Source organism: Salmo salar, chromosome 16 (genome assembly GCF_965601325.2).
Source record: "Salmo salar chromosome 16, fSalSal1, whole genome shotgun sequence".
Classification (NCBI taxonomy): domain Eukaryota; kingdom Metazoa; phylum Chordata; class Actinopteri; order Salmoniformes; family Salmonidae; genus Salmo; species Salmo salar.
The window spans coordinates 36609052-36636374 of record NC_138306.1 but is presented as its reverse complement, the minus strand read 5'-3'; the positions used below and the strand labels follow the sequence as shown (position 1 = coordinate 36636374).

At 43.8% G+C, this 27323-nt stretch overlaps 2 protein-coding genes across 6 annotated transcripts in view; one reads left to right on the top strand and one right to left on the bottom strand.

Annotated features, from left to right (window-relative positions):
* Positions 1 to 5326, top strand: part of LOC106573649 (protein NDRG4) — a 36017-nt gene extending 30691 nt beyond the window's left edge. For 3 of the 5 annotated variants that reach the window (XM_014148890.3, XM_014148888.3, XM_014148891.3), the window contains 5 exons: positions 192 to 239; positions 417 to 452; positions 812 to 863; positions 1203 to 1241; positions 2389 to 5326. In XM_014148890.3, the coding sequence (XP_014004365.3) occupies positions 192 to 239; positions 417 to 452; positions 812 to 863; positions 1203 to 1241; positions 2389 to 2537 (324 nt within the window). In that variant the 3' untranslated portion in view covers positions 2538 to 5326. The remainder of the gene's footprint in view (positions 1 to 191; positions 240 to 416; positions 453 to 811; positions 864 to 1202; positions 1242 to 2388) is intronic. The other 2 variants (XM_014148889.3, XM_014148892.3) reach the window with 1 other exon arrangement.
* LOC106573648 (olfactomedin-4) lies at positions 5301 to 10533 on the bottom strand. The gene is made up of 5 exons (XM_014148887.3): positions 10363 to 10533; positions 10093 to 10212; positions 9409 to 9627; positions 6419 to 6572; positions 5301 to 6295 (listed from the first exon to the last, which is right to left on the bottom strand). The coding sequence occupies exons 1-5, from the start codon at positions 10420 to 10422 to the stop codon at positions 5463 to 5465; spliced, it is 1386 nt and encodes a 461-aa protein (XP_014004362.3). The 5' UTR covers positions 10423 to 10533; the 3' UTR covers positions 5301 to 5462.
* Between the last annotated feature and the right edge of the window lie 16790 nt (positions 10534 to 27323).

The window sequence follows — 27323 nt, the reverse complement described above, 5'->3', positions numbered from 1 at the left end:
TGTTGGAATGACTCATCACTGCAGCAGACTGCATTATCTGGGTCATCCCTCCCTCCCTCCCCACTCCCCCGCCTCCCTCCAACCGTCTCGTCCATTCACAACATTTACATCCCTGAAATCTTTTTATCTGAGAATATTAATATCCAAGCAACTTGGCCCTCATCGTATAATATGTTGTTGTTTTTCTCAAGGTCGAATGCAATTCCAAACTTGACCCAACCAACACCACCTTCTTAAAGGTATGAGTGCAAAGTAATGTTGAAGATTATTTGTCTTTATTAGATTGTCTTTATTGATTCAAATAATTCATGAATTAGTTAATTAATTAGATTTTACATGCTGTAGTTTGTTAAACGATTTGAAATAAAGATATTGTATATTACTAACTATGGTTCTGTTCCTGTTCTCCCCTTCAGATGGCTGATTCTGGTGGACTCCCTCAGCTCACACAGGTCAGAACACTGCCTTCAGATGGCTCTTTGCATTTTCTCATTTAACATTCAAATACTTCTGCCTCTCTGCCCCACCTCCATTTCCCCTTTACTTCCTCTAGTTTTTCTTCTGACAGAACTCTCAGATGACCCCTAACTTCATCTTTAAAATGCCCCTCAACCTCTACATGGTGCCTCCCTATAACCCTCTACCGACCCTCAAGTTCCTTTTTTATAAAGCGTTCTGCCACCATGAGAGGGTTGTCTCTATAGGACTCACCACAGCACTCCTCAGAGGTCATTGACCTCATCTGGGGTCAGGGTTACACAGAGTCTAAGGAGGTCAAGTTTGTTACCATATTCTCCTTGTTGTTTTATAGCCTGGAAAACTGTCCGAAGCATTCAAGTACTTCCTCCAGGGGATGGGCTACAGTAAGTATCTAGAACCAGATTACAATCATTTGTCACATATGAGTGAGTGTATGAGACTGTGCGTGTGTTGGTTTGTGGTCTCTCAGAAACTAGGCATCACTGCCTTGATTGAGTTTATCTCTCCATACTGTACCTTAGAAATATATTGTTCTTCCCCCTTGTGTGTTTCAATCCTCTGTTTAGACACTGGCTGTACGTTGCGTTGTTCTGAATGTGAGATCGTGTTCTGACTGTGTTGTGAATATGTTGTGAATACAGTATGTTGTTTGGTTTGGTGTGATGTCTATTGCAGGGACCTGTTGTGTTAATCTTGCCCTCTGTTTTCCTGCCTTCTCTCAGTTGCGTATGTGAAGGATCGGAGGTTGAGTGGAGGGCCAGGTATTTCCTGTTTGCTGTTCACCTCTGACCTCTGACTTCCTCTCTTTTTCCCCTACATGTGCAGTGATGATGCTCTGTTCACATATCTGCCTTTTGACTTATTATAAAATGTTCTTTGTTTTAGCGCTTGATATCTGGTCTTTGGCAATCTTAAAGATTTTATTACATTTTGTATTTATTTTCTAAATGTGTTTTTCCTCAGCCTAAGGAAAAATATGCTATTGCTACTTTTTTCCCATCCCTGCCATTGCATTCCCTATCTTGCTCTTTGCATGGCATACAGTTAATTATGATCCAGTGTTGAACACTCATTGGCACATTGTAGTATCCAAGTGAAGCAACTTTTTGAGAAATATTTGCATGGAAACGACTAGGATAGAACTTGTCATATTTTAAATGGAGAATTATAGCCAATAGGCATGTTTTGAAGTACCTGCCTTTACTGCAGCTAAATGGATGAGCATGTGCACTGGGATTATGTGCCTCAATGGAAAACATACCTTCAGACTGAGCTCCCAAAGTGTTAGGACTGCTACTTCCCAAGTTGAAGATTTTTGGTAATTGTTACACAAGGTTCATGTTTTCCATGCAATAAAATGGTCATAGCTCTTCTCTAAGACAATTGCAAAATCTTCCCAGATAAGTTCAGGAGCAGGATAACGCTTGCAGGAGGGGTAGCTAAAAGAGATCAACTCCTCTGCAGCGTTCAGACTTTCCTCCCAGTCCCACTGCATGGTCCTGCTGTACTGTAGCAGGGGGAATGTGTCTGCATGCAGAGTTGCAGGCACATGTTGATGGCTTTACAGAAACTCTGAAGCATCCATAGCTAGCAGGAATGTTTGTTACAGCTAGCTGCCTTGCCGCACTAGCGGCTTGGGTGTTACTTTTCAGTTTACACATTGGCATGTTGTCCCATTTCTCCCAGTGGTTAGCTCATACTGACTTAGCTTTGTCATTGTTTAAATGCAAATATTGTCTTCCCCTCTTTTGTTCTTTCTTTCTCTCCCTGCATCCACCCCCCTCTCTCACTCATTCTCTTTCCTTCTCTTTCCTTCTCTCTCTCTCTCTCTCTCTCTCTCTCTCTCTCTCTCTCTCTCTCTCTCTCTCTCTCTCTCTCTCTCTCTCTCTCTCTCTCTCTCTCTCTCAGTGCCCTCTGCCAGTATGACCCGTCTGGCCCGCTCCCGGACTGCCTCCCTGACCAGTGGCAGCTCCATTGAGAGCTCTCGTATCCGGGGTTTTACACACACTGACAGCAATGAGGGGCAGGTCAGCCACACCATGGAAGTGTCTTGCTGAACCCCCACACACACACAGACAGACGTGGGTTGGAGATAGGGACAGATAGAGAGAGAGGGAAAGAGTGTGAGAGAGAGAGAGAGAGAGAGGTAGAGAGAGAGCGAGAGAGAGAGAGAGAGAGAGAGAGGGAGAGAGAGAGAGAGAGAGAGAGAGATAGGAGTTTCTACTTTTAAATGGTTGGTGGAGGATGTCTTCTCTATCTATCTCTCTGTCTTTGTTGTAGTATTACCCCAAATCCCTCAGTATTTGACAACTTCTGTCACCTCCTCCCCTCATTGTAAAAACTGACACCAACGTATTACTCTTTCCCTTAAACTTCGTTAGCAGTTTTGCTTTAGTGTGTCATTTGTGTTTTGCTCAGTGTCTTCTCCCCCTTTGCCTTTTCCTCCCCTTGCCCTAAACCTGCCCCCCTCCTCCCTTCACTCACACCCTGAGCCCCATCTGCCCACTGCCCCGCTCATCCTTCCACTCAGACCATGAGCCCCATCTGCCCCCTGGCACCCCTCCACTCAGACCCCTCCCACACCCATCCGCTTGTCTGCTGACAATCTCTGTGAGGTGATCAATGATGGTAGTTAAGTGGGTTGTATGTAGTCAGTGAAGGTCGTTGGTCATTGGAGAAAAGACATGCTAGCAAGAGGACATGTTGTTGTAGTTGGTACTATTCATGCTATTTGTCTTGAACGACAGGACAGCAGAGATTATGGGCCTTTGTCTGGGAGGTCCCAGATTTGACAGAAAGCAGCACACAACCTATTATATTTTAGAGAGTTTTACATCACACAGTGGATATGCTTCTCTAACTGAAGGATGCATCAGTGTCACAGGCACTAGTATTCCCACATCACATCCCATGCCATGTGGCTTTCCCATTGATTGTCATACAGAAGCATAAATTAACCTAGTGTGCTTCTATATACCCATATAGCCACTAGTAGGAGCATCCATTCCTATATAGTTAGTGTGTCCACAGTCATCTCCACCTCCCCAACATGGAAGTGGTTCTGCTGAGGATCGGTTCTTAATGGTCTCCCAAATGACAATCACATTTTGACCCAAACCAAACCAGACCTAGGCGCCAAGGCAGAATCCGTTAGATGTGAGATATTCTTCTCTCATGTCAGCACCACAGGACGGGACTATAGCTGGCCTCTCCTTCTACAGCACTCAGCCCCACACAAAGAATATACCAAAGCTACACACACACACTTACCTATGAGGGCTGGGCTCTGTAAGGGAACCGAGCCAAAGTATATCGGCACTTCTTGACACAGTAGCACAAAACACACGCGTGCCCACACAAACGTACGCATACACGCAAACACACTGTCAATGTGTCATCACAAAACAAATGTTATTGTATTTACATCCATACCCATGCATAACTTACATAGAGAATCAATATCCTAACATCCCACAGACCTCTTTTTGGTCATTGTGACTGGAGAGGCTAGGTGTGTGCTGCTAGCTGCTGAGATGGACTACCCATTGAGTCAGGCTAGTCCTTTGAGGAACTGGGGTCCCTGACAATTTGCACAGTCAAATTTTTATTAGCATTCCTTATTTTCAGTAACAACTGCTCCCTGTCGTCTATTTGAATGTCAATCTCTCTGTTTCCCCCAACAGGGGTGAAGTGGGATAACTACTACCGCAGGGGTGCTTCCTGGGACTGTCTGTAAGGGGCAAGGCTTTTCTGGAGCCTTTTGCTCCAAGCTCGGAATGTAGGGCAACACCCACCCCCAACCACCTCCAACCAAAACCACAAGCTTCCCCGCCCCTCACAGACACATCCAGTCGTGCCAAAAGGGCTATCAGCTGAGGTCACTTTTCTGTTCATAGTGCTGCCTAGCAACAGTGTGCCAATGTGCAAGGGACCCCAGGGGGGCTGCAGCGAAGATTGTAGGAAAGAGCGAGGGATGAGGAGAGATTCTATCTGGATGAATGAGGCATTTTCATTTGTGAAGATGCAGAGTGTGAGAGCGATGGGTCTACAAAATGTTCTGAATGGGGGATAATAGAGGGGTGATAAAACATGTAAAATGGGCTTTGGTGAGAGGATATTGGGACAAGTCATAACAACAAACACTCCTTTCTACTCCTCCAATCTATTTGCATGCACTGGAGTGTGATATTCAACGTTGTGAATTTCATGAATTTCATTAATTTTCTCTCTGTAAGACTACTGTTGCTGTCATTTTGCCCTCTTCCTCAGTCTCAAACATACTGCCTAGGGGGCCCTGAATGTAATTTGCCCCATTGAAGTGCTGTACAGTATAGTCAAAGTGCCCCCTTCCACGCACCCACCGCCATTACCCCCTAAGGGCTTGTACCTGCTATCCTGACCACCCTACCCTACACCCCAAATCCTTCCACATCTTCCTTGCACTGTAGATACTCACTGTTTTTAGAGCAGGCTAACTGAAAGAGCACTCCAACACTATTGTATTGTGACACATTCCGCATTTTGGTTCATCTTTCCTTGAGTTCCTCTTTTTATATAACAATAGAATGGAGTTATCTGTGGTATTATTGGTCCTCGTGTATTATCATTACCACAGTATTATTGATTGATTTATATTGAGGAAAAAGTTGTTTTCTGACTGTTTGGTTTCACAGGAGTCTCCCCAGCATTGTTTCTGTTCACAGAGATAGTAGGGTTGAATCTTACCTGCTTCGTCATAAAATGTGAAATGTAAAGTTGAAATATATGTACTGTAAGTGGTCTCTGTCCATGTATTGAACATGTAATGAAAAACAAATAAAAACTGTCAGCATAGTCACATGTTTAATCATGCATTTGCGTTTTTTTGCAACACTGGTTTTATAAAAAATTATTGACCATGTGTTTTTCTCTTGCTTCCACTGATGCTGGAGGGGGTAAAGATCTGCACACAACAAAATACACACTGTCAAGTTATATAAAGTTTACCCAAAATTAACCTTGTAGGAAACAACCATCGAATCACTGTAGGCATACAGCATGTGGTCAACGGGGCTGTAGTTGAGGGACTGGATGTTGGTGGACATTTTCTTGATCTCCATACTGATGTCATAACGCTCCCGGCCACTCACAGTATCAAAGGAGTAGAAGATCTCCTCTGCTTCCTTACTCAGGTACCGCGTGGCGTAGAGCACACCGCACGCCATAAAGGTGTTGGTCACAGCACGCTTGTGAGCTGAAGTGGTCCAGGTCCGGCCCAGGGTGGGAGGACTGTCAGGAATCACCTCAGCGAGGACCAGGTTACCAAAGTTATCAGGGCTGCTGTAGATCACCCAGACACCAGACTCATCAGTAGCCAGGTCCATGTCAGTGTAACCATAACAAGCATCCAGATGGCAGAAGTTGAACTTGCTGTTGAACCCAGTACCTTTGGGTAGGTCCATGGTGGTGACTGTTTTTGCTGTGATGTTGAAGCGGCAGACAGCGTCCTTGTTGTAGCAGTTGTAGTAGAGGGCGTCCCCATACATTACAACGTTAGGCCCCTGGATGGTGTTGGTGGTGGGGTTGGAGGAGTGAATTGCCACACTGCCTGGAACACTGACCCCCACAACCAGAGAGCTCAGGCTGCTATAAAGTCTCACAAAGTTAGAGAAGACATTGCTTGAAGTCAAAGGCACTATCCAAAACCAGCTCTCCTTCCCTGCAGCAGGTTTGGGGTCGCGACCCCAGGAGCCATAAGTATATGAGGCACCATACTCAGTGACTGAATATGTGTTGGGACCAGTCACGCTCCGGAGGTGTCCCAGGGGACAGTTTCCTACATGAGACACAGAATGAACATGATGACAGTGACACCAGAGTATCAAAAAACTCTTCAAATGCAGAAAGTTTTAGATTTCAATACAGGCGTTGCTGTGGGAGAAGGCATGAGAAGACAAACCAGGTGCAGGTTCAGGGGGTGGGGCAGTAGGATGGTGGCCGTTCTGGCACTGGTCCAAGTCCCTCCTCAGACGTTTGTTAACCTCCTTTCCCCTGACCACCTGCATGTTGTCAAATTTCTCCAGCTTCCCCATCTCTTCTTTGAGCTTCTGCAGCTGGGAAGAAGAGCACCTGATCATTCCTCAACACATATAATCAAACTGAGCATCGACCTCGCCGGGGTATCCTGGAATGACATTGACCTCATCCCGTCAGTAGATGATGCCTGGCTATTCTTTAAAAGTGCCTTCCTCACCATCTTAAATAAGCATGCTCCACTCCAAAAATGTTGAACTAGGAATAGATATAGTCCTTGGTTCACTCCAGACCTGTCTGCCCTTGACCAGCACAAAAACATCCTGTGGCGTTCTGCATTAGCATCGAATAGCCCCCGTGATATGCAACTTTTCAGGGAAGTTAGGAACAAATATACACAGGCAGTTAGAAAAGCTAAGGCTAGCTTTTTCAAACAGAAATTTGCATCCTGTAGTACTAACTCAAAAAAGTTTTGGGACACTGTAAAGTCCATGGAGAATAAGAGCACCTCCTCCCAGCTGCCCACTGCTCTGAGGCTAGGAAACACTGTTACCACCGATAAATCCACTATAATTGAGAATTTCAATAAGCATTTCTCTACGACTGGCCATGCTTTCCACCTGGCTACCCCTACCCAGGTCAACTGCCCGGCACCCTCCACAGCAACCCGCCAAAGCCCCCACCATTTCTCCTTCACCCAAATCCAGATAGCTGATGTTCTGAAAGAGCTGCAAAATCTGGACCCATACAAATCAGCCAGGCTAGACAATCTGGACCCTCTCTTTCTAAAATTATCTGCCGAAATTGTTGCAACCCCTATTACTAGCCTGTTCAACCTCTCTTTCGTATCGTCTGAGATTCCCAACATTGGAAAGCTGCCGCGGTCATCCCCCTCTTCAAAGGCGGTGACACTCTAGACCCAAACTGCTACAGACCTATATCTATCCTCCCCTGTCTTTCTAAGGTCTTTGAAAGCCAAGTTAACAAACAGATTACCGACCATTTCAAATTCCACCGTACCTTCGCCGCTATGCAATCTGGTTTCCGAGCTGGTCATGGGTGCACCTCAGCCACGCTCAAGGTCCTAAACGACATCATAACCGCCATCGATAAGAGACATTACTGTGCAGCCGTATTCATCGACCTGGCCAAGGCTTTCGACTCTGTCAATCACCACATTCTTATTGGCAGACTCAACAGCCTTGGTTTCTCAAATGATTGCCTCGCCAGGTTTACCAACTACTTCTCTGATAGAGTTCCGTGTGTCAAATCGGAGGGCCTGTTGTCCGGACCTCTGGCAGTCTCTATGGGTGTGACACAGGGTTCAATTCTCAGGCCGACTCTCTTCTCTGTTTGCATCAATGATGTTGCTCTTGCTGCTGGTGATTCTCTGATCCACCTCTACGCAGACGACACCATTCTGTATACTTCTGGCTCCTCTTTGGACACTGTGTTAACTAACCTCTAGACGAACTTCAATTCCATACAACTCTCCTTCCGTGGCCTCCAACTGCTCTTAAACGCAGGTAAAACTAAATGCATGCTATTCAATCGATCACTGCCCGCACCTGCTTGCCCGTCCAGCATCACTACTCTGGATGGCTTCTAAGTCAGAGCCGTCCAGAGTAGTGATGCTGAACGGGCAAGCAGGTGCAGGCAGTGATCGATTGAATAGCATGCATTTAGTTTAAGAATAAGAATGTGGTGATTGACAGAGTCGAAAGCCTTGGCCAGGTCATGGACAACTACAAATACCTACGTGTCTGGTTAGACTGTAAACTCTCCTTCCAGACTCACATTAAGCATCTCCAATCTAAAATTAAATCTAGAATCGGCTTCCTATATCGCAACAAAGCATCCTTCACTCATGCTGCCAAACACACCCTCGTAAAACTGACCATCCTACCGATCCTCGACTTCGGTGATGTCATCTATAAAATAGCCTCCAACACTCTACTCAACAAACTGGATGCAGTCTATCACAGTGCCATCCGTTTTGTCACCAAAGCCCCATACACTACCCACCATTGCGACCTGTACACCCTCGTTGGTTGGCTCTTGCTTCATACTCGTCACCAAACCCACTGGCTACAGGTTATCTACAAGTCTCTGCTTGGTAAAGCCCCGCCTTATCTCAGCTCACTGGTCACCATAGCAGCACCCACTCGTAGCATGCGCTCCAGCAGGTATATCTCACTGATCACCCCCAAAGCCAATTCCTCCTTTGGCCACCTTTCCTTCCAGTTCTCTGCTGCCAATGACTGGAACGAACTGCAAAAATCTCTGAAGCTGGAGACTCATATCTCCCTCACAAGCTTTAAGCACCAGCTGTCAGAGCAGCTCACAGATCACTGCACCTGTACATAGCCCATCTGTAAACAGCCCATCTATCTACCTACTTCATCCCCATACTGTATTTATTTATTTATCTTGCTCCTTTGCACCCCAGTATCTCTACTTGCACATTCATCTTCTGCACATCTACCATTCCAGTGTTTAATTGCTATATTGTAATTACTTCGCCACCATGGCCTATTTATTGCCTTAACTTACCTCATTTGCACTCACTATATATAGACTTTTGTTTTCTTTTGTTCTACTGTATTATTGACTGTATGTTTTGTTTATTCCATGTGTAACGCTTTATCTTGGCCAGATCGCAGTTGCAAATGAGAACTTGTTCTCAACTAGCCTACCTGGTTAAATAAAGGTGAAATAAAATTTACCCAAAAAAATTGAAGCTTCTTTACAACACCTCTAAACTGATTCTGTATATGGTAGTCATACATGTTCATACAGTATATAATGTAACTATAATGCATTTTTAATCAGATGTGGCATGACCATTGCTAAGGTAAAGTATTTTAAGCAACTTCTTGAGTAAAATAGAGTTTGAGCTCCAGTAAGGCTCCTTACCTGTTCAGCAGTGTCTGTGTTGAGGCGTTGGTGGCTGTGAGTGGTACTGTTGAGTTTGGCGATGAGGTTCTGGATCAGAGACAGTTCGTTCTCTATGACCTGAAGAGACACCGTCCCATACAGATCCCCATCGTCCTCCTGCTCCAGCACTGACACATCAGCTTCCAGCTGGGGTAGACGCCTCTTCAGACCCAGCAACAGACCCTCCACCTCCATAGCCTACAGGTGAACAGGAGATACACTCTTTGGAAAAAAAGGTACTATGTAGAATCTAAAAGGGTTCTTTGGCTGTCCCTAGAGAAGAACCCTTTGAAGAACCCTTGATAGTTCCAGATAGAACCCTTTTGGTTCCAAGTAGAACTGTTTTGGGTTTCATGTAGAACCCTTTCCATAGCATGGAACCCACAATGGTTCTACCTGGAACCAAAAATAGTTCTACCTGGAATCAAAACTGGTTTTACCTGGAAGCAAAAAGGCTTCTTCTTTGGGGACAGCAGAATGACCCTTTTGTAGGGAACATCTGCTATTACTTTATTTACTTTTATACACAATGAAATGTGAAATATCTGCTGCTTCTTATTTGATTCACAATGAAATATCAGAGATCTGTTTCTCACTATTTGTGGTAATTGTTTTAGAGAAAGTGGGAATTTAGAAATAGGATTTCCGAAGCATGTCTCTTACCTGCTGTGGAGTGATGTTTTTAGTGCACTTTGAGGCACTGTTCTCTACAGTCTGCAGCTTGTCATGAGGAAAGGGGTGCTCAGAGTTCTTCAGGTCACACACACAGTCACTGGGCGAAGACTGGGAGAAATGAGAGAGCAAACAATATTATAGTACACACCTGCAGAACATTATTGACATACATTTTTTTAAAGATTTTGCTGTTGCTTATTGTTCCTACATGTCATATAGAAAACATGTATTCTGGGCTGAGCAGGACAGTGTCCTTACCTGAGGGAGGATGGAGACAAGCCCAGTCAACATCAATGTGAACACCAGAGAGGACTTCATGTTTGGCCAGAGGACAGTGTGGATGTGAGACCAGTTGCTCTAAGAACCATGTAAATATGAAAGGGGATCTGTGACTCTCTCTTGTGCAATATGCCACAAGGCATGTGGTGGGTGGTGCTGATGAGAATAACGATAAGAGAAGAAAAATAGGGAAGACAAAAATGATGAGAATTACATTTTTGGAGTATGTCTTGTGTGTGGTAAGGAAGAAATCAGGAACAGAAACTAAACATGTTTGTGTGACATGACAACTACTTCTGTTCAAGAAGGTGACAGGAGAGATGATAACCTGATTACTCAACAGCTTAACATAACTTACTCTCAGTTCCACTGTTTGCCACACTTGGTTTGTGCTCTTCAATGGGCTCGTCAGTGCGGGCCGTTCTACTGCCAGTGTTCGTCTGTGGAGATTGGATGGCTGTGTGCTCGATTGTATGCACCTGTCAGCAACAGGGTGTCCACATACTTTGCCTTCCATAAAATAAAGAATACCTGTTCTTCATCAATCCCATTTGATCTTTGGAGGTGACAGATTCTAGCTATACACTTTAGTGAGCAGCTCTAGCCTATGTTCAGTAGAGATGGGAGGCCATAAGAGCCATTTTAGTGTTTAAAGGAGTATCACTTTTAAAATATGAGGTAGTAGTGGGGTTAGCTTATCTGGAAACCATCTGGGGCTAAGGCATTTCGCACTACACAAGACACATAATGCTTGGGTGATTGCATTATTTGAGAATGTTTCCTCAAACTCTGCCTCCAGCTCAGAATCAGTGTAGATATGCTGGTGTGTAAATGTATCCATAATGCACAACATGTTTCATACCATATTTTTGGTGAAATGTGGACCTCAGCAAAGTGGGTTGTGCAGTGAGGGAAATGTGAATTGCACAGAGGTAAAAATATGGAACATTGTTCCCGTCACTGATTCCACCACAAACCCAGCACATGTCCATATTTTGGTTTGATGGTTTCATAATATGTGTATTTACATAGACGGAACTGCCTTCTACAGCAAAAGTATTAACATCTGTGGCTTTGTGCATCCGTGAATGTGTGTGTGCTTAAAATACAATGTTGTTCCTTTTAATTTCAGTGTGCCGTGGGTACTCTAATGCTGACCATGTTCTTGGTCCTGTTACTCCTGACATCCACTGTGAGTTCTGTTCTTTGTCCACACTGCCTGTCTACTGTTTTATGTTTCCTATCTCATCTAATACATTTTTTAAACTTCCACAGGTTTATGATCATTGTTACTAAAGCAAACCTCAAACGTTCTTATGGTTAAGTGCCATGTATTACTTATTTCTGAAGGATTGACAGTGTTTTTTGTTGATGTAGATGCTTTTATTTGGGTGTATGTAAATAGAATAGCATGCTTTTCTCTGCATACTGTGCATGTGTATACAAAGGGTAATGGTGATGATCAGCACATCCCTGGCCTCAAACAGGATGACTTGTATTCATGCCAGGTGAACAGTATCTCGGCCCAGGTTCTCCAACAGGACCCAAGCAATTCTGAAAGTACATGCAATTTTTGCATGTGTTCCATTGCAAACTGTCATAAACATAAAGCTCTCGGCTACTAGTGCTAGCCTCTCTACGCTGGCTTCCTGTTAAGGCAAGGGCTGATTTCAAGGTTTTACAACTAACCTACAAAGCATTACATGGGCTTGCTCCTACATATTTTTCCGATTTGGTCCTGCCGTACATACCTACACATACGCTACGGTCACAAGACGCAGGAATCCTTACTGTCCCTAGAATTTCTAAGCAAACAGCTGAAGGCAGGGCTTTCTCCTATAGAGCTCCATTTTTATGGAATGGTCTGCCAATCCATGTGAGAGACGCAGACTCGGTCTCAACCTTTAAGTCTTTATTGAAGACTCATCTCTTCAGCAGGTCCTGTGATTGAGTGTAGTCTGGCCCAGGAGTGTGAAGGTGAACGGAAAGGCATTGGAGCAACGAACCGCCCATACTGTCTCTGCCTGGCCAATTCCCCTCTCTCCACTGGGATTCTCTGCCTCTAACCCTATTACAGGGGCTGAGTCACTGGCTTACTGGTGCTCTTCCATGCCGTCCCTAGGAGGGGTGCATCACTTGAGTGGGTTGAGGCAACCCCCCTTGGGTTGTGCCGTGGGGGAGATCTTCGTGGGCTATACTCAGCCTTGTCTCAGGATGGTAAGTTGGTGGTTGAAGCTATCCCTCTAGTGGTGTGGGGGCTGTGCTTTGGCAAAGCGGGTGGAGTTGTATCCTGCCTGTTTGGCCCTGTCCGGGGGTATTGTCGGACGGGGCCACAGTGTCTCCCAACCCCTCCTGTCTCAGCCTCCAGTATTTATGCTGCAATAGTTTGTGTCGGGGGGCTAGTGTCAGTCTGTTATATCTGGAGCATTTCTCCTGTCTTATCCGGTGTCCTGTGTGAATTTAAGAATGCTCTCTCTAACTCTCTCTCTCTGTTTTCTCTTTCTCGTTTTCTCTTTCTTTCTCTCTCTCTCAGAGGACCTGAGCCCTATGACCATGCCTCAGGACTACCTGGCCTGATGACTCTTTGCTGTCCTCAGTCCACCTGGCCGTGCTGCTGCTCCAGTTTAACTGTTCTGCCTGCGGCTATGGAACCCTGACCTGTTCACCAGACATGCTACCTGTCCCAGACCTGCTGTTTTCAACTCTCTAGAGACAGCAGGAGTAGTAGAGATATTCTGAATGATCGGCTATGAAAAGCCAACTAACATTTACTCCTGAGGTGCTGACCTATGTAATAATTTTTTTGTCACGAATTGCGCCATGCTCGTCACCCTTATTTACCCTTTCGGATAGTGTCTTGAACGCACGAACAAAACGCCGCTGTTCGGATATAACTATGGATTATTTTGAACCAAACCAACATTTGTTATTGAAGTAGAAGTCCTGGGAGTGCATTCTGACGAAGACAGCAAAGGTAATAACATTTTTCTTATAGTAAAGCTGACTTTGGTGAGTGCTAAACTTGCTGGGTGTCTAAATAGCTAGCCCTGTGATGCCGGGCTATCTACTGAGAATATTGCAAAATGTGCTTTCACCGAAAAGCTATTTTAAAATCGGACATATCGAGTGCATAGAGGAGTTCTGTGTCTATAATTCTTAAAATAATTGTTATGTTTTTTGTGAACGTTTATCGTGAGTAATTTAGTAAATTCACCGGCAGTGTTCGGTCGGAATGCTAGTCACATGCTAGTCACATGCTAATGTAAAAAACTGGTTTTTGATATAAATATGAACTTGTATAACATAATGTCCTAGGGTTGTCATCTGATGAAGATCATCAAAGGTTAGTGCTGCATTTAGCTGTGGTTTGGGTTTATGTGACATTATATGCTAGCTTGAAAAATGGGTGTCTGATTATTTCTGGCTGGGTACTCTGCTGACATAATCTAATGTTTTGCTTTCGTTGTAAAGCCTTTTTGAAATCGGACAGTGTGGTTAGATTAACGAGAGTCTTGTCTTTAAAATGGTGTAAAATAGTCATATGTTTGAAAAATTGAAGTTTTTGCATTTTTTAGGTTTTTGAATAACGCGCCACGGGATTACACTGGCTGTTACGTAGGTGGGACGATTTGGTGCCACCTACCCTAGAGAGGTTAAATAAGGTTTGGCTAGAATTAGACTTGAAATGTCTTGAAGTGCTATAAACATGATAGACACACTAAATTGGGCTCTAAATTATTTCATTCAGTCAGGCATTCACTTTTATTTCCTCAAAGCAACTGAGGTAGACACACAGTGCAGCACAATAGTCTGAATGAAATACAGTTAAATTACACACACACATATGTACACACACGGGCCTTGTGTAGCCTTGAAGTATCCATAATAGTGCTCTTGTTTCCTGCCAAAAAAATATTGAAATAAATCATTTTTAAAAGCCACTAGTTATGAGCCCTTTGTCCAAAATAGAAAGTACTATTTCAATAACTCTTGTTCTGTAAATATTGTACCAGAATCTTCTTAGGCTTGACTCCAGTTTCAGCTTCCATCTCCTACATCTCTGCATCAAAATACAGGTCTAAAGGACTGGGAGGCGAGCTGATTGGTTCACAGGGAGATTCTGGGTCATTCTGGTCAGAATCATCTAAAAACAGAACACCCTTATAGCAAAGTAATACTGTTTAATGTCACATTCAAACATAGTTATACAGTAATGTATAAAAACTGCTTATCAGTAACCGATATCAGTAACCTAGTATGGTCAGCAGAGGGTGCTGGGAGAACTAATGACAGGGAACAAAAGAACACACATTAGAACATGTATTCAAAGCTAAAAACACTGACCTGAGTCGCAAATCACCTGCCTCTCTAGAAGCTGTCGTGTCTTCCTTAGTTTATACTCCAAGAACTGCTGTTCTATACACATATACAGAGCACATGAATGAATACCTTAGAATTCTATACAGCATTGTGGATAAGTCTGATCACAACTACCGTTTGTAGGGCTTGATACTGACAGACACACACTACTGTGGCCAAGAACAGACCTACTCTGTGCCGTAGCTCTCTCTCCTTGTCCAACTCATTGTTTAGAGTGTCCACTTCTCTCCTCTGTAGCTCCAACTGAATGTGTTAACACAAATGTATTGAATGTACAGTTATCTAGCAGGGCTTTATATTCCATAAAATATCCTCATATGGCTGGTTAGTCTCACCTGTTCTCTAAGGGTCTCTCTGACCAGCCTTGTCACACACACTGCCTGCTGCTGGTAGGCTGCCAGGGCCTTGGTCCTCCTGACAGAGATAAAGACACAACAATTAGCATCTGACAGGGCACAACCCTGACAAGCAAGGCACATCGTAATGTGTGGTCTTATGTTATGATGACACTCTCTCAGTGTATGTAGAGAAACATTTGTATTTTTTATTTTACTTTTATTTTACGAGGCAGGTCAATGAAGAACAAAGTACGGCCTGTATGAGGCAAAAAAAAGCCAGTAATAATACTGAGACATTTCTGTGTTACTTTATATACTCTCTGCTCTAATAAACAATGTTAACCAGGGGTGGTCTGTATGAGCACAGCGGTATAGCACCATGCTGTGTGCTCAGCTCACGCCATCTCCAGCTCCATCTCCAGCTCCACCTCCAGCTCCATCTCCAGCTCACGCCATCTCCATCTCCAGCTCACGCCATCTCCAGCTCCACCTCCATCTCCAGCTCACGCCATCTCCATCTCCAGCTCACGCCATCTCCAGCTCCAGCTCACGCCATCTCCATCTCCAGCTCCAACTCCAACTCACGCCATCTCCATCTCGATCTCCAGCTCCACCTCCAGCTCCACCTCCAGCTCCACCTCCATCTCCAGCTCCAGCTCACGCCATCTCCATCTCCAGCTCCAGCTCCAACTCACGCCATCTCCATCTCCAGCTCCATCTCCAGCTCCAGCTCCAGCTCACGCCATCTCCAGCTCCAGCTCCAGCTCACGCCATCTCCAGCTCCAGCTCCAGCTCACGCCATCTCCAACTCACGCCATCTCCATCTCCAGCTCCAGCTCCACCTCCACCTCCAGCTCCAGCTCACGCCATCTCCATCTCCAGCTCCAGCTCCAACTCACGCCATCTCCACCTCCAGCTCCAGCTCCAGCTCCAGCTCCGGCAGCATCAAGGAAAACCCTGGGTTACGGCTCTCTGACTCTGAAGAATGAGAGGAGAGAGGACCTGTTACGGCTTCATTGATATGGCCTGTACTGAGCTCCCTGTGTGGTTCATGTGAGGTGGCTCACCGGTGGTGGAGGGAGGTAGGTAACTCATTAGCGTGGTGTTGGTCCATTCATCCCTCACTTCTCTGATGAAAGAGGTAGATGTAAACAACACCATGGACTGGTGGTGATGATGTGTTTCAGTACCGGAACTTGTCGTTGAGCAGGGCATCGTCAGTGAGGCCACAGCATGAGAAGAAGTCCACCGCGTGCGTCTGTGTCAGCGTGAGAGAGGAACGCATCGTAGGCCCCACACACAGACTGGGTCTTCAGTAGCTGACCACCACAGAGGGACACAGAGAACAAAGGTACGCTTTTGAAATACTGCACCATCATCACAAACAGATGTTGATGGTAGAACTGGGATTGACATTTACAACCATGTGAAATATTGCAGTGTGAAAAGCTGTAAATCCTCTCATGGCCAGCAGGGGAGCTCTAACCACACACAGAGACAGAGCAGATCAGAGGTGCTGAGGGACTGTGGCAGCAGCCAGCGCGCTGCCTTGATTTGGCTGACACACCCTAGCTCCTGACATAATAACAGACTGCTGGTCCATAGTTAAAGAAAATTTACATTCTGTATAGTTCACTCTCTATGGTTACAGTAAACGGACCTTTCATTATGTATCACTTTTAGTTAGTAATATTGTTTTTAACTGGATTTGCCTACTATTCTTTCATCTTGCTCCTTCCTATTTTTCAAACCAGCATAGCCCAACATTACAGAGATAATTTCCCTAATTTCAGGTTCTCACTAAATCAGGGTTTACATAGCTACTGGGAAACAATATATCCCACTGAGCTGAGAAACACATGCCCCAGCCCCACCTTACCTCTATGATGTGGTGACCCCCTCCACAGTTCCCATAGCGCTTCCTGGTAGCCATTAGAGATAACTGTAGCACCTTCTCTCCCGTTGACCTGAAAGGTAAAGGAGGTCAGTCGTTTTTTTTGTTTTTCAGTTAGTGTTATTTGTTGCTTTCACTCAATGTTGTCTTTCTGACTCATGTCCCTATTTCTGCCAATAGCCATTACTATAGCGGTAATGCACATGATGACCACTACTATCATCCCCATTACCAGTAATGCTCTTATTCTCTGCATCGTATGCATTAGTGATGACCCCCACCAGTTATGGTCATTAGCTAGCTAGCATCTATGCCTGAGTTGATCACTCTCTTTATGGCCATTAATGTCTCAGTTAATACTGATTGTTATGTCCATAAGTAACCGCTGGGGTAATACCAGGTTAAAAGCTTAATACTTCCACATTGGATTAATATTACTGTTTCTATTTTAGGAGCACATGCAATGGACTGGTGAGGGGCTAAAGCAGCAGAGCTGAACCACTCCTAAGCTGCAAACTCTCTTTTTCTCTCTGTCCTCAGGATTCACTTTACTGGACAAACTGTGAATGTGTGGAGGCTGGGATCAGAATGGCAGAGGGGGAGGTGGTGTGAGCCTGGCTGCCATGTTGAAGCCATTGGCATGGAGATAAGATGGGAGGGTGGGGGCAGCAGTGGAAAGGGAAGCAGTATGCCACTGCTGCTGCTGCTCTCTCATTGGGAGGTAATTACACACTACCTCCCTCACAGCGCAGCATTCAGTTCAGACATCCACTGGAAATAGACACAGGCGAGCTGAGAGAGGGTGTGGGAGGGATGCAGGCCACAAAGGGTGGGACCCAGACCTGATTTACAGAACGGGACTTATAATAACAAGGCCTCTTTCATTTTGAAGATTTAAATAAAAAAACTATTTTAAAAACCTGGAGGGAATCCACTCAGTCCAAGAGGAGAGGATGGATGGAAATGTGAATGCCTGCTAGCTAGACACGGTACCCAGTCTGTTCCCTATCCTAACTGGGTAATTGTGTTTTAGGGCATTTCCCGTATGGCCTTGAGGCTAAAACATTCAGTTTATTATGTCCTGCCTGAGTCATAAAAATGTGGGTTCAAATAGAATGTTTCAAAAATGGTTTATATAGTACCCCTCATTTTTTTAATGTGTAAAAACAGAGACAGGTTCTCTGGAATTGCTACGATGTTGACATAAGACTGAAAAAGGAGAAATAACAGAAAACAGATTTGGGGAGAGAAATGCAGTTGAAGACACACAAGGAAATTATGTTTCTTTGACAAAACCTCAGCAAAAAGTTTAGTATCTCTATGTTTGAGGTGTAACCTGTCCAAAAACCCTATCACTTCATACTTGATCATATTCCTCCATTACATTTTGACTGTAATCATTTTCATTTTAGCACAGTATCGTATGTCCCTTTGTATCTGATATATTGCACTTGCCTTCATTTCATACTGCTACTCACAATGTCTTTAATTTGTACGCTGCAGCCCCTACGATGAGTGACTCAGCTCCCACGGCTGTGGGCAAGATCTGTTGTTCGTCTCCTGGAGCCTCTCTCTGTGCCCTCCTCTCCCGTGCCCTGGCCAGGAACTCCTCCAGCCCCATACAGAAGGTCTCCCACGCAGACGCAGACCTGCAGGGATGGAACACTGCACAGTTTAGACTCACAGAGATGGACTGACTCTGCCAAATAATCCTTCTACCATCAGAGGAATAAAGGAATAGCTAGGTAATAAGATGCTTATAAGACACTCTTAGAAGCTAGGCCTAAGAGAACTGACACTATGAAATACAGACTATTATACACGCTAATGAGACACACCGAGGCACACAAGATAGTAAACAAAACTATAAGGTTTTTCACTACAAACACAACCCGATGTGAAGCCATGTCTCTGACATGTCTGCGGACTGATAATTAATCAGCAAAATATTGTCTACACACACTGCATTGAATGTCAGGGTTCTATACTATAATACTTTCATGCTCTGAGAGCTCTGAGCAGTAGTACTTCAGCTCTCTGGGACATCACATTATACTCAATTGTATTTCAGTGCTCAGAAATAGAGTAACTTCATACTGATCGGGATGGGTTTGTTTCTGCCTATGATAATGCCGTACTGCAGGCAAGAACTGGGCAGTGGGTGTTTTTATATGGGCTCTCCCTTCCAGGAAATGTCATCTCCAAATCATCAGTGCTGATGGTAATGGAACAGAGTTTCTAAACCCACAGGCGCAACATCGTAAGACTTCCAGGAAAGCTTGTGAAACAGACCAAACAGACCAAGCCGGGGTTTGGAGTTTGAGAAGTCAATGAGAGAATTCATTAGTTGTTCATTTTCTTGAAATCTAAAGGCACAACCTAGATCTGAGCCAATGTCTTAAGTAGTTGAACATGTTATAACTCCAACCTCGTGAAAGTGACAAACTGACGTTTTCATTTTCGTCAAAAACAACTTTATATTGAAGGAATGCCTATGATTTGACAGCCTGCAAATGCGCAGTTTGGTGCAAGATGACCGTTAGACCCGATGACGTGTTTCTATGCATGAGTTCAGCTAGCCAACGTCGCCATGACACCGCCTACAAGTGTGATCGGGGATTTCTATTGGAGAAGCAGTTTTAGCCTATCTTCATACTGTACTGTCTTTGGTAGTAGGGTCTGGTCTGCTCTACTGCAGGGGTGGGCTAAGTTCTAGGCGGACAAGTGAGAGCACTTGGCTGACAGCAGTGTCCTCACAGCCCCGTAATCTCATTATCTTTAATAGAGTAGCTCTTGTTAGCCAGGTCTAGCCTTGGGTTTACTTTGCCCTAATTTGTCATTCATGTCAATTAGAATCACATCAAAAGGCAGTGACACAACCTTACAGCTACCAACACACTCACACATGCACTCTCACACACACACATACACTACCGTTCAAAGGTTTGGAGTCACTTAGAAATATCCTTGTTTTTGAAAGAAAATGACATTTTTTGTCCATTAAAATAACATAAAATTGATCCGAAATACAATGTAGACAATGTTAATGTTGTAAATGACTATTGTAGCTGGAAACGGCAGATTTTTTTAATGGAATATCTACATAGGCGTACAGAGGCCCATTATCAGCAAACATCGCTCCTGTGTTCCAATGGCACGTTGTGTTAGCTAATCCAAGTTTATCATTTTAAAAGACTAATTGATCATTAGAAAACCCTTTTGCAATTATGTTAGCACAGCTGAAATTTTTTGTCCCTGATTAAAGAAGCAATAAAACTGGCCTTCTTTAGACTAGTTGAGTATCTGGAGCATCAGCATTTGTGGGCTCGATTACAGGCTCAAAATGGCCAGAAACAAAGCACATTCTTTCTTATGCAGAGTTGCGAAGAAAAAGCCATATCTCAGACTGGCCAATAAAAAGAAAAGATTAAGATGGGCAAAAGAACACAGACACTGGACAAAGAAACTCTGCCTAGAAGGCCAGCATCCCGGAGTCACCTCTTCACTGTTGACGTTGAGACTGGTGTTTTGCTGGTACTATTTAATGAAGCTGCCAGTTGAGGACTTGTGAGACGTCTGTTTCGCAAACAAGACACTAATGTACTTGTCCTCTTGCTCAGTTGTGCGCCGGGGCCTCCAACTCCTCTTTCTATTCTCGTTATAGACAGTTTGCGCAGTTCTGTGAAGGTAGTAGTACACAGCGTTGTATGAGATCTTCAGTTTCTTGGCAATTTCTTGCATGGAATAGCCTTCATTTCTCAGAACAAGAATAGACTGATGAGTTTCAAAAGAAAGTTATTTGTTTCTGTTGCTGATAATGGGCCTCTGTACGCCTATTAAGATATTCCATAAAAAAATAAAAAAATACAACAACAAAAAATCAGTTTCCAGCTACAATAGTCATTTACAACATTAACAATGTCTACACTGTATTTTGGATCAATTTTATGTTATTTTAATAGACAAAAAATGTGCTTTTCTTTCAAACCAAGGACATTTCTAAGCAACCCCAAACTTTTGAACGGTAGTATATATGCGCACAAGGACACACACAAGCACAGCATATTGACACAGCAAGCTGACAACTCACAGTCCTAAGAACACACGGAGACCATTCTACAACTTACGTAATATACTCTAAGAGTACGATGCTACCCACCGGGCACAGACATCAGTTCAATGTCAAATTTTTTATTTACATTTGATTGAGTTGTCAACTAATGTGAATTCAAAGTGAAATCAACCCAAAAAATTATACAAATTCCAGAAATTCCTTTAGATTGATGACTTTTTGCAAATCCAACCAGTTTTCCATGTTGATTCAACCATATAATATAGATTTTTTTGTTGTTTCATTGACGTGGAAACAATGTTAATTCAACCAGTTTGTGCTCAGTGGGTAACATCTAAACACATTTAAATAACTATCTTTAAACAAAAAGGGTATGTCTGCCATGCCCTGCTATTCCAGAGCAGGGGTCCCCTTCTGTTTGTAAGTGTCTTTCAGCCCATCCCATCTAAGGCATCATCCCATCTTGGCACCATCCCCATCAAGGCACCATCCAATTCTCTACGCTTTATGGTTCCCCTGAGGATCCACCTTTATACAGTATTCATCTATCTGTGGGACTGATTAACTAATTGAGTTGTTTAGAAATGGATGCCACAGAGCATTACTTATTAATAGACTTGGTGGTCACTTCAACCCTGTATTGAGACCAATAAATATAATTGCCATGGTACTCACTGCAGAAAAGCAGTGAGTACCATTTTGAGTAAATCCTTTATTTCATTCATTCGTTCATTTACTCTTTTGTTAATTCATTCATTGGTCTGTCTTAAATGCTTGTATTGTTAATGGTTGAGTACAGCGTTTCCCAAACTCGGTCCTTCTGACTCCAAGGGGTGCACGTTTTGGTTTTTGCCCTAGCATTACACAGCTGATTCAAATGATCAAAGCTTGATGATTAGTTGATTATTTGAATCAGCTGTGTAGTGTTACGGCAAAAACCAAAACGTGCACCCATGGGAAGTCCCAGGACCGAGTTTGGGAAACGCTGGATTAGTGAGACTGACTTTGGCATTCTAAGTCAGTGCTATATGGATCCATCATGTATTAGTTTGAACTCATGGATCAGCACCTGTGACGCTCGTCAAAAGGAGTAGACCAAGGTGCAGCGTGTCAACTGCTCATAATAAATACTTTATTTTAACTCAGAACACTATACAAAACAAACAAACCACGGAAAAAACGAATGTCACGTTCTGCAGGCTACTAAGCTGTGCAAAAACAAGATCCCACAAAAAAAAACATAGAAATAGAAAACTAGAACCTAAACATAGAAATACAAAACATAGAAAAACACCCCCTGTCACGCCCTGACCACTCTACCATAGAAAATAACAGCTTACCATCGTCAGCACGTGACAGTATCCTTGAAAGAGCAGTACATCTGACAATACCAAGAAGAGCTTTGAGAAATCAGCAGTACTACAGTACTATAAACCAATGTAACAGTGGGTCAGCAGCAGTGCAATGTGGTGCATGAGCTACTGTAGTATTGTACCTGGGCTCTGTGCACTCCTTGACTTCTTCATGGTCATCCGAGCTGTCTGAACTGTCTTCTGATTCACTGAACACTTGGAGGTATCGCCCCTCTGATTCTCTATGCCCATTTACCACTGCAGGGACAGGGGAGCTCACAGGTTCCCCTCGAAAACTGGGCGGTGTTCTGCTTCTGTACTCTACTAAAACATCTGGAGAGAGACGAGCAGGGGGAGAAAGAGAGAGGGGCAAGTGGAGAGAGAGGGGGGCAGGGGGAGAGAGAGAGAGAGAGAGAGAGAGAGAGAGAGAGAAAGAAAGAGAGAGAAAGAGGAGCAGTGGAAAGAGTGTAGGAGCAGTGTAAAGAGAGAAAGAGAGAGGAGCAGGGGGAGAGAGAGAGAGGAGCAGTGTCAAGAGAGATGGGAGCAGGAGGAGAGAGAGACACACAGATTGTACTCCTTATGGACTCAAATGGGAAATATATACAAGAAAACCACTTTTTCCAGAACACAGTGTCTAAACTCTGGTGTCCAAACACTCAGCGCACCCTAGACCTTCTGTCTGAGGACCAACTAGGGTCACCTAGCCACATAATAATACACACAGGCACAAACGACCTGAGAGCACAGTGATAGAAAAAAGTGATAGAAAAAAACATGTGGTTATCTCCACCCTGCTACCACAAAAAGACTTCCACCGTGCTACCGTACAGCGGGTAAATGCAACTATTTCCCATGACTGTGCCTCAAAACCAAATGTTTACTTGGCCCACCACTCCACCCTGGACTTGAACAGCCTTTATGACCAGGTACACCTATACAAGGCAGCAGTGCCCACCTTCGCCCGGACCCTAAAGGACATCGCTCTCAAACGCAGCCCCAACACTTCACACAGCAGCAACAGCTCAATTGACACCCCGCCCCAACCAGCAAGAGAGTGTCTCTCCCAGACCTGCGGGACCCCCCCACACAGAGAGGACCATTAAGAATGAGAGTTCTGAGACAAGTAAAGGCTAGAGGCGGGAGGAATATTACTGACGATGATATGACAAATATGCAAAAAATCTGCGGAAAAGACAAAGGGGAGAAAATATGGAATATCATAATGAAAACTGAAGTACGGTGCATTTGGAAAGTATTCAGACTCATTTTGTTACGTTAAAGCCTTATTCTAAAATTGATGAAATTATTTTATTTTCATCTTATTTTCATCAATCTACACACAATACCCCATAATGACAAAGTGAAAACAGGTTTTTAGAAATGTTTTCAAATGAATTAAAAACGAAAAACTGAAATACCTTAATTTCATAAGTTTTCAGACCCTTTACTCTGAGACTCGAAATTCAGCTCAGGTGCATCCTGTTTCCATTGATCATCCTTGAGATGTTTCTACAACTGGATTGGAGTCCACCTGTGGTAAATTCAATTGATTGGACATGATTTGTAAAGGTACCTGTCTATATAAGGTCCCACAGTTGACAGTGCATGTCAGTGCAAAAAAATAAGCCATGAGGTTGAAGGAATTGTCCGTAGAGCTCCAAGACAGGATCGTGAGCTCCGCGACAGAATTGTGGTCTGGCCCTACATCCAGACCACAACACCAACAGCCACATCCACACACCAACCCCAATCAATCAACACCCCCCCAAGTCAACCATGCCCACACCTCATTTAGGCCCCCTCAGATCAGACCTTTGCCCCTCCTGCCCACCCCATGCCCCCCACCCCCGCAAAGAGGGCCTCAACATGGAAGTCACACTTACACCCAGGCCATGAGCAGGCAAACAGGCCCAACCCCCACTCTTACACTAGTCCAAGCCAATTTCATGTACCAGATGCTCAGCAGGCTCTGCTCACACTTACTGGCCTGAGGCCAAACCACACGACCAACAACATTGGACACTTTATAGAACACAAAGCTATCACTATCTCATCCTGGAATATCCAAGGCCTGAGGTCATCTGCCTATGGCCTAAAGAGCAGGAACCTGGACTTCACCAAAGAAATCGGAAATACAGACATTGTCATCCTACAAGAAACCTGGTATAGAGGAGACGGACCCACTGGTTGCCCTCTAGGTTACAGAGAGCTGGTAGTCCCATCCACCAAACTACCAGGTGTGAAACAGGGAAGGGACTCAGGGGGTATGCTAATTTGGTATAAAGCAGACCTAACTCACTCTATTAAATTAATCAAAACAGGAACATTTTACATCTGGCTAGAAATTAATAAGCAAATGATCCCAACAAGAACATTTCCTCCTGTGTGCTACCTATATCCCCCAACTAGAATCCCCATATTTTAATGAAGACAGCTTCTCCATCCTGGAGGGGGAAATCAATAATTTCCAGGGCCAGGGACATGGGGACCTAAATGCCAGAATCGGACAAGAACGTGACACCCTCAGCACACAGGGGGACAAACACCTGCCTGGAGGTGACAGCATTTCCTCCCCCATTTGCCCCCCTAGGCACAACTATGACAACATAACCAACAAAAACAGGTCACAACTCCTGCAGCTCTGTCGCACGCTGGGTATGTACATAGTCAATGGTAGGCTTCGAGGGGACTGGTAGGTACACCTATAGCTCATCTCTTGGCAGTAGTACTGTAGACTACTTTATCACTGACCTCAACGCAGGGTCTCCCAGAGCATTCACAGTCAGCCCACTGACACCCCTATCAGATCACAGCAAAATCACAGTCTACTTGAACAGAGCAATATTCAACCATGAGGCATCAACTCCAAAGGAACTGAGTAATATTAAGAAACGCTATAGATGGAAGGAATGTACCAAAAAACAATTAGGCAACAACAAATTCAATCCCTTTTAGACATCTTCCTGGACAAAACGTTCCACTGTAATAGTGAAGGTGTAAACTTGGCAGTAGAAAATCTCAACAGTATAGTTGACCTCTCAGCTTCCCTATCAAATCAAAAAATTCAAACAGAAAACCCAAGAAAATTAACAACAATGACAAATGGTTTAATGAAGAATGAAAAAACCTAAGAAAGAAATTGAGAAACCTGTCCAACCAAAAACATAGAGACCCAGAAAACCTGAGTCTATGCCTTCACTATGGTGAATTACAAAAACAATACAGAAATACACTATGGAAAAAGAAGGAACAGCACATAAGAAATCAGCTCAATGTAACTGACGAACCCAGATCATCACCTATCCTCCAACAAATTTCACAGTGGGTGCGAGACACTGTGGCTTGTAGGTCTCTCCAGGTCTCGCACCCACTGTGAAATTTGGTGGAGGATCAGTGATGATCTGGGGGTGCTTCAGCAAGGCTGGAATTGGGCAGATTTGTCTTTGTGAAGGATGCATGAATCAAGCCACGTACAACACCAAATAATGCATGCAAAGCAGAATTAGGCCGATTCCCACTAATTATCAAAATCCAGAAAAGAGCCGTTAAATTCTACAACCACTTAAAAGGAAGCGATTCCAAAACCTTCCATAACAAAGCCATCACCTACAGAGAGATGAACCTGGAGAAGAGTCCCCTAAGCAAGCTGGTCCTGGGGCTCTGTTCACAAACACAAACAGACCCCACAGAGCCCCAGGACAGCAACACAACCAAATCATGAAAAAACAAAAAGACAATTGCTTGACACATTGGAAAGAATTCCCCAAAAAACTGAGCAAACTAGAATGCTATTTGTCCTAAACAGAGAGTACACCGTGTTAGAATACCTGACCACTGTGACTGACCAAAACTTAAGGAAAGCTTTGACTATGTCCAGACTCAGTGAGCATAGCCTTGCTATTGAGAAAGGCCACTGTAGGCAGACCTGGCTCTCAAGAGAAGACAGGCTATGTGCACACAGCCCAGAAACTTAGGTGGAAACTGAGCTGCACTTCCTAACCTCATGCCAAATGTATGACCCTATTAGAGATACATATTTCCCTCAGATTACACAGATCCACAAAGAATTTGAAAACAAACCCAATTTTGATAACCCCCTTATCTACTGGGTGAAATACCACAGTGTGCCATCACAGCAGCAAGATTTGTGACCTGTTGCCACAAGAAAACGGCAACCAGTGAAGAACAAACACCATTGTAAATACAACCCATATTTATGTTATTTATTTTACCTTTTGTAATCATTTGCAAATCGTTATAACACTGTATATAAAGTTGAAGTCGGAAGTTTACATACACCTTAGCCAAATACATTTAACTTCTATGGGCTAGGTGGGATGTGACCGTCCCACCTGCAGGACACACTATTCAACAGCCAGTGAAATAGCATGGCGCGAAATACAAAACAGAAAAAATCTCATAATTTCATTTTCTCAAACAATCAACTATTTTACACCATTTTAAAGATAAACTTCTCGTTAATCTAACCACATTGTCCGATTTCAAAAAGGCTTTACGGCGAAAGCATAAAATTAGATTATGTTAGGACAAACTTCACAAGAAAAACCACACAGCCATTTTCCAAGCAAGGACATGCATCACAAAAACCAAAAATACAGCTAAAATATTCACTAACCTTCGATGATCTTCATCAGATGGCACTCATAGGACTTCATGTTACACAATACCTGTATGTTTTGCTCGATAAAGTTCATATTTATATCCAAAAACCCCATTTTACATTGGCGCGTGATGTTCAGAAAATTTATTCCCACCAAAACTACCGGTGAATGTGCACATCAATTTACAAAAATACTCATCATAAACGTTGATAAAATTTACAGCAGTTATTGAAAGAATAAAATATATACTTCTCCTTAATGCAACCGCTGTGTCAGATTTTA

Excerpts from the sequence above, each read along its gene's own strand:
- LOC106573648 (XM_014148887.3), bottom strand. The coding sequence starts at position 10,422 with ATGAAGTCCTCTCTGGTGTTCACATTGATGTTGACTGGGCTTGTCTCC. Across the intron at positions 9,628-10,092 it reads AAAACATCACTCCACAGCAG|GCTATGGAGGTGGAGGGTCT; the intron begins GTAAGAGACATG and ends GTTCACCTGTAG. Across the intron at positions 6,573-9,408 it reads ACACAGACACTGCTGAACAG|CTGCAGAAGCTCAAAGAAGA; the intron begins GTAAGGAGCCTT and ends TCTTCTTCCCAG.